At 44.0% G+C, this 14822-nt stretch overlaps 1 protein-coding gene across 5 annotated transcripts in view; it reads right to left on the bottom strand.

Annotated features, from left to right (window-relative positions):
• The window catches only part of PALM2AKAP2 (PALM2 and AKAP2 fusion), a 287822-nt gene extending 273441 nt beyond the window's left edge, over positions 1 to 14381 (bottom strand). For 2 of the 5 annotated variants that reach the window (XM_066616313.1, XM_066616312.1), the window contains exon 1: positions 13923 to 14377. In XM_066616313.1, the coding sequence (XP_066472410.1) occupies positions 13923 to 13967 (45 nt within the window). In that variant the 5' untranslated portion in view covers positions 13968 to 14377. Of the gene's footprint in view, positions 1 to 13922 lie in introns of all 5 variants that reach the window. The other 3 variants (XM_066616317.1, XM_066616316.1, XM_066616315.1) reach the window with 3 other exon arrangements.
• Between the last annotated feature and the right edge of the window lie 441 nt (positions 14382 to 14822).

Below are 14822 nucleotides of genomic sequence, written 5' to 3' on the forward strand. Positions count from 1 at the left end.
TAGATCTCCTGTCTAGCCTTTTGGAGTCCTGATGAAGGAGTCCAGTTATATCAAGAGCCAAGCTCTACATTAGAACATCAGTTTGTGGGAGGCTTAAAAGGTCAGGCTTAAACTGACTTGGACTGTCCCTATTTGGACTAGAAGATAGGATACAAAAAATCTAAAATAAAAACAATAAGTAAGGGTGCAATCCCAACTCACTTTCCAGCACTGATATAAGGGCAATGCTGCTCCGAGGTAAGGGAACAAGCAATCCCTTACTTTGAGGAGGCCTCCGTGAGTGACACCCAACTGCAGGATGCAGCACATGCCCCTTTGGCACAGCTATGCCAGCGCTGGAAAGTTGGTTAGGATTTGGGCCTAAAATATTTAACTATATACATAAAATAAAATAAAATGTTTAATGTGGTTGTTATTTATTTTAGTTACTGTTTTTATTTTAGGTTTTTGCATCCTAACTTTTGGTCCCAATAGATACATCCAAGTCAGTGTAGACCCAAGCTGATATTTGTGTCAAAGTGTCATGGTCTAGTCTGGTAGGTCTGCCAAACAGAAAGCTCCACAGGAGCTCAGTCTGGAATGGGATTGTTTAATGTGTTACTGCTATGCCATTTTCTAGCTGAAAATTAGCCCCCCCCCAAGAAAAACAAAAAGGATTCCATTGCAGCACATAGTACATATTCCAGGATTATCAGCTGAGCAAAAAGAAAAACCCTCCGAGGTGTGCTTTTATGATTTCAAAGCACTGTGAAATTTAGAAATCAGCAGGCAATTTACATGCACATTGGCATATTGCATCACTGGGACAGTTACATGTGTCAGCTGAAAAGTTAAAGAGCTGGCAGCCCTAACCTCCACCTGAGTATAATAGGAAAAATCAACCCTCACATTTAACAGCTATGCTTTAGCTCTCATTCAACAAATTTGCTTTGCTATTACTAGAAAAATGTAAATCTTCAGACATAAGCATTACAAAACAGCACAACCTGTTATTCTGAAATGAAAAAAGAACTTCTCTGAGGCTTGACTTGCACAAGTTCTGTTTAGGATGAGGAAGGCTCTGTGTCAACACGTGCTGCTTTTTCCCAATGGGCAGCCCAATCCCGAGCTGCCGGGGGCACCCAGCCTCCGCGGCACCAAGAACAGCTGCCGCCAGATCCTGCGCGTCCCAAGCTACTGCAGGAGGTGCCTTGGGAGAAGGGGACAAAAGTCCCCTTTCCCCAGGTAAGGTAAGCAGCCCTGCAATGGGACTACTCATTTTACTGCTGAACAAAAGAGTAGTGGAAAAGGCACTCATGTAGCGCCTTGAATCCTCAACGAGTGCCTTGGATCCTGTGGAGCAGAGCTCTGTGGACCCGCCTCCCCCCCAGCACGCCTCCAGCCCTCCCCCTCTCTGCCCCCGCTGGCCTCCCCCCTCCCCAGAACGCCTCCTCCCTGCCCGTCTCTGCCGCTGCTTACCGTGCTGCGGCTCAGCAGTCCAGGAGACTTCCGAGCCACGGAGTCTGGGTGACCGCCTCGCACTAGCCCAGCACCAGCCGGTGCTGGGCTAGCATGGGCGGGAGCCCGGCAGTGAGGCTAGCAAATGTGCCTTACGGCATGTTTGCGACAGTCCGTCGTGGCATGGAGCCATGGCACGGAGCTCAGGATTGGGCTCTTAATCTTAAATGTATTCAAGAGTGGACCTTTGAAGCTTGCTCTGAATCCCGCAACTGAACCCTGAAATGGCACCCCTGACACCTCAGTCATGAATAGCATCAGCACTCATATTTCCAAAAAGTTATTATTGTGGAATAAGACTGAAATCCTATACACACTCACCTGGAAGTAAGGTGAAAACAGACCTGAGTAGATGTGCATAGAATCACACCTAAATGCTTGGACCCAGGACTGGCCTTAGGACAATTTGCCAAACTGGGGCCTGTGCCTGGAGGACCCCACACTGGGGCAGTGAGTGGAGCGCCCACCGCTGCAACCGACATCTTGCTCTATAGCTGATGCACCGGCATGGAACCACGCCAAGGCGTAAAATCTTCCATGCCAAGGTGTCACAAGGAGACACCTCCCACTCAGCTTGGGTCTGACTGGATTGAAATTGGCTCCCCCCCCCCCCCCGAGAAGCAATTGTTGGTGGTGCTGCTCTGCTGGGTGTCTTGCTACTGCTGCTCATCCTGGTGAGTAGGGTCCCCCGCAAAAATGTTTTGCATTGAGCCCTGCAGCTCCTAAGGCTGCTTGAACTTAGAAATTCTTTCCAACACATGGCTGGGAGCCCTTCTAAACCCTTGAAAATACAGGAAAAGCTTCTATCGTCTCTTGGAATGGAAGAAGGAACCACTGATGCCCCATGTCCTTTGTGCCTCAGAAATTGTGGTTACTTTTTTTTTTTTTTAAAAAGCTATTTGTTCCAACAGCTCCTGTTTTTCTTTTTGGAACAACTACTCAACAGTTCATTTTAAAAAGATAGATGAAGGGGATGGTGTAATGCTCCTGAGGTTCTCTGGGGAATCCTTATCCTGGAACCTCAAGGATTAGTTGATAAACGGGATTAGCTGCATATCAAGTTACTTCTCCTTTACCACTAGAACTTTTTAAAAAACACCCATTGCTGCACCACCCATTGAGACTGCAATGGAAACTTTTACAATTATGACTGGTGCTTCACTGAAGAGATTTCTCTCAGGTGCTAAATTACAACTCTGCCGAGCTTCTTATCTCTAACCAACCACCACCTCACCCCAGAAACGTAATGCCAAAAGGGCAAAGGCATTTTCATGAAGTGAAGTGAGTGCAGAAGAATCTCCCAGTTCTGAATACCCAAGGTCAATCCAACAATTCAGGTGTAGTAACATAGACAAAGGACATACAATTGTTTAATGTTATATTATAGCTGTTTTACATTTTAATCTACTCTTGTATAGTTTAATTTGTAACCGCTTTAATGGTTTTTATATTTTAATGTTTTTTAAATTCCGATGTTTGATCTTTTGCATGTTACTTTTTTTACATTGTACACTGCTTTGAGTACCAGAAAAGCAGTATATAAATCTTTTTAAACAAACGAACAAACAAATAAATGCCACTGTAGTTGCAGAAATAAAAAGCAAAACGCTGCATCAACTTGCTCTTAGTTGACAGGCTGGCATTTATTGCTTCCAGAAACCTTATTTATTTATTTATTTATTTATTTATTTATTTATTTATTTATACAGGTACTTATATACCGCCTTTCTTTGGTTGCCAGATTTCTCCTCAGACTTTATTCCAAGGCGGTTTACATAGGCAGGCTGTTCTAAACCCCCGTAGGGATTTTTACAATTGAATAGTTCTAGTCTTTCATAGAACTCCTTGTGCCAGCTGGATTCCTTCCTGATCTGGCCTCTCTCTGGCCCTTCGCCTCCCACGCTCCACTTGACGGCAACCCCTCTCTGCCACCGAGGGTCAGCTCATCAGTATATCAGCGTGTCGTCAGTTCTCGGGTACTTCTGGTTGTTTCGAACTGGCAGCCTCAGATCTTCAGGCATACAAGGCGGCAGCTCTACCAACTGAGCCAGACCTCCTGCCTTATGCAGGCCCTTTTAATTCTAGGGAGGGTCAGCGCATGAGGGAACAAACAAATGTGCCATCTAGCTTTGCACTTTGCATAGATGTACTCTCATGGCACACCATAGATACCACCTTTTCCAACACTTGTCAGCAGAGGACAGCCTCAAACGCAAGGACAGATTTTCTTCCCTAGATTATAGGGAGCCTCTTTTCCCCCTGTTCAGTATTGCCCTTTGGGGGGGGGGATGACCACTGATGCAGGAGCATCTGTTGGACCATAGCAACAATATGTCAGGGCAGGGCGTATGGACAGCCAGCATGCTCTTCTTTGCCTCCCCTTGCATGTTGGCCCTCTTCAGAATTAATAATGCATCCATGTCTACGCATCTTTAGTTAGCCACAACAAAAGGCAAATACTTCTAGATTAGAAATCTAGCATCCTCTTTTTATTTAGCTGTTGGGCAGAGAAAACACAGAATGGCATTCATCTCATTCATAATTAATAATGATCTCCACTGGCAGAAACGAAAATATTCAGTTGAAGTTCTGGCTGCTGTCTAACTTTTGACAGTAAAGTCAAAACTTTACTGTGAGGGCGGTCTTAGGACACAATGCAATCCAGGAAAAGTCAGTAATAGAGGGGTTGCATGGCACTGCGAGGGGCTCTCATTATTTTGTAAGCATCTTTTGAAGAATTCAACGCAAACCAAACAGAACAAGAGTCTGAATTGTGGCTATGATGATAAGTTGCACGAGCAACAATGTTTGAGCTGCAACAGAATGAGACCATTCAACAGCTATAGACTTAAAAGTTGAGCATTCTATCAACAGGTCAAAGATACTGTATTTTTCTGATCTTGATTATAACAGGCTCAGACTACACCAGCTCCATTAAAAAGAATTAGAATTGATACCATGTAGTCACATGTGGACTGTGGTATCTGCCCACTTAGTAAACTGTTATCTTATTCACTATATAGCAGACCTAAAAATAGTGCGAGTGATCGATGATGTTCCCCCAATTCCTTTTAAGAAGGGCATCCAGTCTTAAAGATCTCCAAGTACCTCATTCTGTGTCTCATCATACACTCTAAGGTCAAGAGTGCTATCTTTAGAATTTCATTCCTGTGCAATCTTACACCATGTGGAGAAGAGAACTGAACTGTTTGCTCAATGAATTATAATCATTGTGATCAACTAAAAAGATAACCTCAAACAGGCAGCAGACTTTGTGTATACGAATACACACAAATACATGTGTCTGCGTAGACACACAAAGAGTACTTAGATAAAAATATTGCAGATGACAAGCACAATCTTAGGAAAGAGACATTCCTTCCTATATGTCAGAGAACGGGATGCTGCTAAGATCTGTTCTGTGACACACACACACACACACACGATTAAAAAATATGTAAATATAAATGACTTCTTCAGCAGCCCAATCCTAATGGAGCTGCCTGTGCCATGGTACAGTCATGCCGAAATGACCACTGCTGTATCCTGTGGGGGCAGGGAGGCAGCTGGAGGTTTGCATGAGGTAAGGGAACAATTTGTTCCCTCACGTTGTGTCAAGTTCCAGCCTGCCCAATGGGTCTGGTCTGGCAAAATTGCTGGTGCAGAACCAAGTAGACCCGTGTAGGGCTTTCAGGCCTGGGATAGGGGTTCAGATCCCATGGAGACCTCCACTGTCCCTGCCCGCTCCCAGGCCTGAACCTCCCTTCTCCCTGCCCTCTCCCCACCCAGTTTTACCCCTCTCTGCCTTCCACTCACACTCCCCAACCCCAGAATGTCCCTGCACCACTTAGCAGCAGACTCACTGCCGACAGTTCCTGGAACTCCTCTGACTGGTGCAGAGGCCCCTCCTTCTGGCTGTCATGAAGTGCCTTACGGCATTTTTGCGATGGCTGTCTCCTGAGCAGTGCACAGCGAAACTGGCTCTGGCCCCAGGTTGCATTGGACCATAATTTAGTGATGGTCCCAGGTATTGCCAATGACTGTCTCATGAAAATCTTATCCCTCCCGAGTCTCCGGAAATATTTCAGAAGAAGACATACTAAGGTGAGCTGACCAAGAGCCTTTCCACCCATTATGTAGGACAAACCTGGATCTGCCACTGAGTATACACTTGGCAAGGTTCTGCGCTCAATCCAGGCTTTCTATTGAGTACAGGTGGGGCCTTGGTATCCGTGGGGGATCCATTCTCAAACCCTCACTGATACAGAAAATCATGAATGATCAAATCCGTGATTTTTGGCCCCTTTCCCCCTTTGAAGGGGATCAGAGTTGCATTCTGGTCCCCTCCAGAGGGCTTTCTTGTCTACCCACTGCCTCTGTGGGTTTCAGAATGGCTCAGAGAGGTGAAAAATCGCCACTTCTGGTTCCCGGATTTTCACTATATTAGGCATTCTGAGGTGCAGGGAAACCAGAAGTGGCATTTTTTTTGCCTCTCCAGGCCATTCTGAAGCCCACAGAGGCAGCGGGCGGATGCATGCTGCCTCTGTGAGCTTCAGAAAGCCCTCTGGAGGGGAATTGGGGCACACTTGCATTGAGCCAGATCCACGGATGAAACATCCACAGAAACAGGCTCCCACTGTATATCCACGGATTTTTCATCTGCGGAACTTGCTCAACAAGCTCCATCTGTATAACCATATCATACACATTTCTAAACTCAGTTTCTCTCATTCAGACATCAGATTTTCAGGTACACATTAGTTTTAGACCTGAATAAAAAGTAATATCTGAAAGGACCCTGAGAGAGCAGGTGTTTGAAGTTTTTGGACTGTGCTGTTTTCTTTGTTCAATAATTTAACACCATTTTACTTCAGACATCTCTCTAATCTGTTCTTACCCATGCCAAACCTTTGGTAGTGGGGTTGACTCTAAATCTACACAGGTTTACAGATCTTGAGTACACTTTCTAGGTACTACTGAAACATTAATAAAGTTATGCAAGTTGTATTGAACATGTTGAACACTGCATGTTGAACATTAATCAACCTCTCTCTGTTGGTTCTTGCAACATGACAGGGCATTTAATTAAGGCAGCTGATCTTTTGACCTACAGCCTCCAATAATCAATTAATCAATTAATTCATTTGAATCTAGTATTAGGAGACTTTGCACTGTCCACTTCCTGCTTGTTCTGCTCCACAGCCACTCTTGTTGTCCTGTTAAAGATGATTCCAAAGAAATTAAAGCAAAGGCCTGTAGCTGCATGGCTTTCGGCTGGAATTTAATGCTGCCCAATTGTTCTGACTTCAAGCATTACTGGCCAACTTTTGTGCACATAGACATGCAAGGGTACAGAAGTTTATTTATTTATACAGGTATTTATATACCGCCTTTCTTTTGGTTGTCAGATTTCTCCTCAGACTTTAATCCAAGACGATTTACATGGGCAGGCTGTTCTAAACCTCCACAGGGATTTTTACAATTGAATAGTTCTAGTCTTTCATAGAAGTCCTCATTCCAGCTGGATTCCTTCCCGGTCTGGCCTCTCTCTGGCCCTTCGCCTCCCACGCTTCACTTGACGGCAACTCCTCTCTGCCACCGAGGGTCAGCTCATCAGTATATCAGCGTGTCGTCAGTTCTCGGGTACTTCTGGTTGTTTTGAACTGGCAGCCTGAGATCCTCAGGCATACAAGGTGGCAGCTCTACCAACTGAGCCAGACTTACATAATGGAGGCATGAATGCTGCACAGGGGCTAGATTTAAACAACTTATTTCTCATACATTCATTTAGTGCCTCCCAAACTTCCCATAGCCAAGGAGGCAAACTTTTCCCAAATTAAAACTGGAGACACAGTTTAAAAAAAAAAGTTGTTCATTTTTTTTAAAAAAGGGGTTCACTTACAGAATGTGTAACACATTCACGAGTTAGTGAATCCCACCGCTATGTTTCTGCATGAGTCCCTGTATGCTTTCTGATAGGAATCAGGCATCTCAGAATGGTAGCCGGAATTCATGTGGAGGCAAGAGGTAGTAAACCCCTGAAGGAAGGGTAGTTCTATTGCATCTCTGGACCAGGAGTGATTAAAAGCTTCAGGGTGTAATCCTAACCCCTTATGTCAGTGCTTTCCAGCACTGGCATAGCGGTGCCAATGGGACGTGTGCTGCATACTGCAGTTTGGGTGTCACTCATGGTTGGCCTCCTCAAAGTAAGGGAATGTTTGTTCCCTTTCCTCAGAGCTGCATTGCCCTTATGTCAGCGCTGGAAAGCACTGACATAAGGAGCTAGGATTGCGTCCTCAGTCATGCCCAGTACAGAAATGGGGCACAATTTCTAAGTGAGTTTTTTTGGCTCACAGGAATCTTTAATTAATTTTGCTATTGAACACACTAGCAGTACTCATGACCATTGGGTTACTTGGATGTATAAAGTGGTTATAGCAAAACACAACTGTGGACATAAGTGCCTGATACCTGCACTGCTTATGAATCAAAAGCCAGTGTGAGATAGAATAACATGGTCTCTTGCAGAAATACCACATGAATGGCCTGAATGATCCCACTCTCGCAGCCCAATCTTATTAGGCTAGTTAGGACTGCAGAGCAAAATTCCACTATCATCACAGGTTAAACAGCAGTGTGTACAGCGTGCCACTTTTGGCCATTTTGGAGCTGCTGCAGCAAACAGCAGTAGTAGTGGAGGCCCATTGCCATAGTTGGCAACCTGCTCTGGAGCAGCTATACCAGCACATGCGGTGGATTGTAGGCTGGGTGGCAGTACAACTGGGTATTCCTGGGGAGGAACCAGGGGGCAGGCAGGAGGGGGTAGATCTGGTAGCAATGGCGCATGCCAGACCCGATCTCCTCTTTCAAAAACCTCCCTACCCCTTTTCCCTCCTCAGACATATGCCACCAAAGCAGGTGGCATATGTCTGAGGGGATCCATAAGCAGTCCCTAGGGTTATACGAAGGTAAGTAAAAAGTAGAATTACTTCCTTTTTACCTTTAGGTCATTCCTACCCAGCACAGGATGCAGCATACGCCTTTTTGATGCGGCTGCATTGGCACTGGTGGAAGGGGATAGGATTGGGGCCTTAGTTATTCATATCTAAATCAAACTTGGGGACTTATATCAGTCAAGTCTAAAGGCTTAAAAGAGTGATCTAAATGCACACAGTGAAGCTAGGTTTGTTCAGTCTTGTTGCAATTCAAACATGCAGCTCTGTGATGAGGTATTTGCTTTCCAATGAAAAAAACCAAAAAGTTGAACAGAAATCATGGACCGGTCAGGAGAAGCTCATAATTCCAGCTAGGTCCTCACTAGTTCCTAGTGCTATTGCCAGAGCAAATTGTGCAAAAACACACCACTGCTTAAATACATCATTTTAGAAGATTACTTAACCACGGATAAGTTGCAAAGCCATGGGACTGAACCTGTCCAGCCTGTCATCAATTTATCACTTGGGCTACCAACTGCAAACCAAATCCACCTCCTGGGGGATGACCTCTAACATTCCAAACCTCTGAGCAGGTTGAAGCCACATTATGTTTAAGAATCCACCAGAGAGATTACTTTCTTTGGTCATATGACAACAGAGTATAACTTGGTTACTGCTGAACAAAATAACATCCATTGAGTGTAAGTAGCAACGACCAAGGGCATATCTATTCCACATAGACCTAACTGAGTTGTGGTCCTGCCCTCTTCCCACTGAACTGTCATTCTTTGAGATCAGGCTTAAGGATATCTATCAGAATTCTCAGCACTTCGGTGAACTACAATCCTTGGTAAAGGTAAACCATAAGCTAGTGTAAAACCAATTCAAGTTTGTACTGTAGATCTTTGCCAAGACTAAACATTACTTCTCTTATGCTGGAAAAAAATATAGGATTGCCATCAACATATACAAATAACAGAATTCTGTTTCTTCAAAGGAACTTTATGTTCCCAGTAGCATAGCTGTTGCTGCCTGAATGGCTCTGAGGGTGAGTGGGAGGGGCTGCTTGCATTTGGGAGCCTGCAATACTTACCATTTTGCACCACTCTAGCTATGCCACTGCATGTTCCTACTGCTAAACATACCCTGTTTCATTGTCTCTCAGAGCTGAAATCCAACTTGGAGTATTACCTTTTCATTTTTGCCTAGGGAAGAATTTAGTAAGGCTTGAAAATGTCTATGCTCTCAACAGCATCTGCTGGTCCAAAAGTACAATGTATACTGTTTAATTCTCATTCTTTGGAATGAATCTCCAATAATGTTCCATACTACAGGTATTCACAAACGTAAGAGAAATCTAACTTTAAACAAATTTTCTCAGTGTCACTTAAAGTGTTTTTGAGTTTCTCTTTCATCGTGCATGAAAGAAAAAAATGCAAGGCATAGAGGAGGGCTACATCACTGTCCAGCCCATCCAGGGTAACCAGATAAAATAGAAGACAGAGTGCCTAACCTTTACCCATAGTATAGAAGAGGGAATTTTGACAGGTGCAGCTCAATATGGAAGGATTTAAGAAGTGGTACCTGCCAAAATTCCCGCTTCTGTACAAATATAATAATATAATATAATATACAGTATTTGTATACCGCCTTTCTTGGTCTTTATTCAAGACTTTATTCAAGGCGGTTTACACAGGCAGGCTTATTAAATCCACGCAGGGATTTTTACAAATTGAAAGAAGGTTCTCTCTTTCAAGAACCACCACATTCAAGCTGTTACACTCCAATCTGGTTTAACATTCTGGCCTCCATCCTCCCACGCTCCGAGCAGATGGAACAGCTCAGCTGCAGCTTGCCAGCTGCTTCAAGGTCGCACGGTGCCGGTGGCCTCGAACTGGCGACCTTGTGGATGTTAATCTTCAGGCAAATGGAGGCTCTACCCTCTAGACCAGACCTCCTGCCCAAAGGATACCTTAACAAAGGTTAAAGGTATCGGTACTTTGTTCTCCATTGTATCTGGTCACCCTGAGCCCATCCCTTCCATCTGTTCCATCCTTTCCCCTCTTTCCTTTCAAATCCAAGAACTGGGCAGGGGGAAGGACTGTTGGATTGAACTGGGCATCCCCCACCAATCTACCACCTGAAGTGACCTCCTCAGCTGACTTCATGGATGGGCTGGCCCTGGCATGACTTTTCATCACAACTGATGACATCAAGAATCACATTGTGAACATGATGGAGTCACAATCTAAAAAGTCAATCAGGTTTGGCTTCACTAAGGTTAAACATTGCCAATACAGAGTGAGAGCAATGCTTCCAATGCACTCTCCTCATTCTGAATGGGAAGGACGTAGGGAATACATGTTGAATGATAGGAAGTGCATGCTTTTATGACCACTGTGTCTGCCTTCTAGGCAGCATGGTTTAACTTTTACAAACTTCAGTCACTGGTAATGAGGGCACTTTTTTGTTGCCTGAGAACAGACTGTGAAGTGTGTCTGTGGGGGGTGGTCTGTTTCATCTTAGCCCTGGCAGAAAAAAGCATAACTTGTGAATGGTGGTAATGTGCATGAAGTGAAGTGCAGCAAACTTCCCCAAGTGAGAACTGAAGCCTTTCAGAACGCACACATCATGTTGGCCTTGCAGCCTGATCTAGATTAGAATGGGGCATCATGTCTCTGAAGCAAAGTTAACCTTGCAATTCATTGCACCACAGAAGCATCCAATTTGTTCCAGATTCTTATCCACTTAAGCCATTTCTGCCCAATGCTGCATATATGCAACAGGGATCAAATGTGTACACCTGTTGGCTGGGCAGAAATGGGTTAATGTGAGTAAAAATTTGTAGTAAAAACACCAATCTAACAGAATTGTCTTGGAGCCCAAAAAGGTTTTATGATACCATGTAATAAGATTTACCTCTGGACTTGAGTAGTATGTCAACATGCTACACATGACTGACCCAATATGGACCTCTAATGATGGGTGAAGTGGGAATCTAATACTTTAACACATCTACTCAGAAGTAAGCTCCACTGAGTTCACTGGGACTTACTACCAGGTAAGTGTATATAGAATTGCAGCCTAAGGGGTATAAATTGTACTCTTTTTTTTTTTTTTTTTTGAAGAAAGGTTAAAATATTTGGATACCTATGTGTATGGCACATGGTTTAAGCATGGGGTTGAGAAATCTGTATTTGACTTGTAATTACAGTAGTTTCACTTTTATCTTAAGTCAGCACTTAAGACTGTCCTGTTACTGGCTTAGTAAATTACATTGAACAGCTTACTCCAAAGCATAGTGAAGGTCTATGCACATGGAGCCAATTTTTAGATGAAAAGAAAACTGCTCAGCTATGTCTTAACAGCAAAAATATTAAATACTTTAAATCATCAGACTTTTAGTCCCGCAATGACTTGATGTTTTCCAGGAACAATTTCAAAGGATTTAACACATAGTAGGTCTGCATACTTTAATATCAAGGCATATATTAGTGGATTAACTGACCTCAGAAAAACAGCCCCTCCCCTCATGCAACAAGAGCAGCAGCCATTGCTGATCTACAAAGAAAATATAGATTCCATCTGGGGGCAGCTATAGTAAAACACAACATCTGTTGATCATTGGCAACACTCTGGCAGCATTCCTAAAATCCACGCCGCCTCATCATTTTCTGCCTTCCAACTTCAGACCTGAGACACACAGACGTCTGCTGCCCTTCCCAAGCCAAGCCCTTTTGAGTCTGTGTAGTTTTGCTGGATCAAGCACATCAGCTCTACAAAGCAAGGAGTGAAACCTCCCCACGTTATAGATGAATGTTACCTACTATTCCAAGGACAAGGTCACACTGGGCTAGCAGATGAGCAGAAAGCACAACAGTGCTTTAGGAGTTCTTTAGGAGTACTGCATGCATTGTTTTAATTGAGCTACAGTTTTGTGTTTTTTGTTTTTTTTTGGTAGCAGCAGTGTTAGACAAAGAGATGTAGAAAAAAATGAAAAGGCAGAGCAGTTCAGTTGCAAAATGTTGAGTCAGATTCTTCACTTATACATTGTCAGGAATTCTGTAGGATATTGGAATCAGGGTGAATTACAAATGGGATGTCAGACTTTAGCTGCCAAGGAAGAAAGCAGAGCTCTAATTAACTGTGGTCAATTGACTAGATTTCAGGCTCCTGTCTTCTTTCAGAATCACACGCACATTTAGTTTCTCTGGTTTTTTCAGGGGCAAATAAAGAATGATTGAGGTTCTAAAGGAAGATGAGAGCCCAAAGACTTTGAAAGAATCCACATTTGATTCTGCTTCCTCCCCCTTCACCACATTATAACCACTTGTTAAAAACAAAGAAATCCACCACTGCCACCCCAAGACACAATCTGCATTAAAATCTATTCAAAACTTTGCATTTTCTACTGTATCTGGGACCATACCCCAAGTGTTTTGAATGAAGGGCAAGTCACATAGCAGTGTTGATGTGGTGAACAACTCATAAGTTTTGAGTTTGCTGGCTTTTTACTGTGGTTAGCAAACTTGTGAGTGTTCAAACACACATTAAGATTGTGACTCACCACTTCCTAACTCAAACTGTATTGTGAAGACGTCGGTTCACATGCCCTGGACAATCTCAACATGTGTTAAAACATTTACAATTCTAGTGTGCTTGCCAAGTCACAACGAATACTAACTTCAGGTTTTTGTTTTGTTTTTTTTTAAAAAAAGATGAATGTGTGAACTGGCCCTGAAAGGGGGTCTTTTGCTGAAGGATTTAGGGCCCAATCCTACCCAACTTTCCAGCAGCAGAGCAGCTGTGCCAACAGGGCATACAGTGTATCCTGCATGGCAGTCACAGGTCTCCCCAAGGAAAGGGAACATTTGTTCCCTTAGTTCAGGGCTGCATTGTGGCTGCATCAGTACTGGAAAGTTGGATAGGATTGGGCCCCTAGTCTCTTGATTATACAGTACTTTACAGTACTTATAAGTACAGTACTTATAAGTATTGTGGCACATCTTTATTTAACCAAATCAATGCAAGTTTTGCCTTATCCAGAAAAATCTGCACCTGTCTTCCCAAAAGCAAAGGCCAGCACTGGAGTTATTACTGTTCCAGTTCCAAGAAATTCACCAACCTTGAGTTTACACAGTGCAATAATATTTTTATACTCAGAGTGCACAGCATCTCTCACTCCCTCTTTTTCCCCTGTTCCTCTGCTAGTCTTTCAAGCATGCCAAGATGTATTTATGTTTTTTTTTAACCTGTGTCAGCAACATCCAAACCCATCAGAACCCAAAAGACCAATATCCCATTGTCAGAGCAGAGCAAAGCAATTTACCATTCGGAGCCAGCATTTAAATAAAAAGGTGAACTTGACATAACTTCACCAGAGCCAGGAAGCCTCTAAATGTCATTTGCTGGCTGCTGTGCAGGAATGCCTTCTTCTGCTCAATTCCCCATCCACGCAAAAATGAGCCAAATAAAATGAAGCAGACTTACTGCAATGGCTTGCAGCCTTTTCTTGTGCAATTCAGCCTCCGCCATCCTGGGAGAAAGAAGGATGTAGGAAAGGAGAGGGAGGGGAGAGAAAGGAGAAGATGACACCGCAGTCACCAAGGGAGTCACACACTCCAGTTAAGCCACAGAGTATTTGGAAAGAAAAGCTGGAGCAGGATCCCAGTGAGAAAAGGCAGCCACAGCTGGAAAGATGCTGCAGACAGGCTCACGGTAAGCTCATTTGAGCCACTAGGACTGGACTGGACTGGACTGGTGCCTTCCTGCCTGCTTGCTGTCTCCCAGCTGTAGGGCTACTGCTAGCTGCATTTCATCGCTGCTTCTGTGCGCTGCTGCTGTCACACAAGCCATCTATGTGCTCTGGAAGCAGCAGCTGAGTCCAGGGGATGGCTCGCATGGCTGTAATTCTTTTTCCCCTGCCTTGACGTTTCACAGCATGCTCGCTCCTCCTCTGGAATACCGGGTCACACCAGGCTTGACATCAGCAGCCGACATAGTAATGAGAGCCAGCATGAAACGGCAGGGCAGAGGAGGCAGCTTTACTACAGCACAGCCTTCGAAAGAGAGCTCTAGGAAAGGAGGTGGAGGGAACGGAGGAGTGTAACACCCATAGAATAACTGCTAAGGTGGCATTCCCCACTCAGCAATTATGCAAGCAGGTGGAATCTCTTGTTGTGATATGGCTAAATTCAGGAAGGAATTTTAAAAACGCAAGAGCATGTATTCTAATTACTGTTTCTTATTTACTGAGGCTTAAACAGCACATTAAACAGAGTTCAGCATTTCCTCCAGCCACAGTTTTTTTTTCTTTTTAACCCAAAGCAACTTGGAGTAGACTGCATCTAAGCACAAGAAAAGAAGGCAGGAGGAGACTGCTTAACCCTT

Source organism: Tiliqua scincoides, chromosome 2 (assembly GCF_035046505.1).
Source record: "Tiliqua scincoides isolate rTilSci1 chromosome 2, rTilSci1.hap2, whole genome shotgun sequence".
Taxonomy (NCBI): domain Eukaryota; kingdom Metazoa; phylum Chordata; class Lepidosauria; order Squamata; family Scincidae; genus Tiliqua; species Tiliqua scincoides.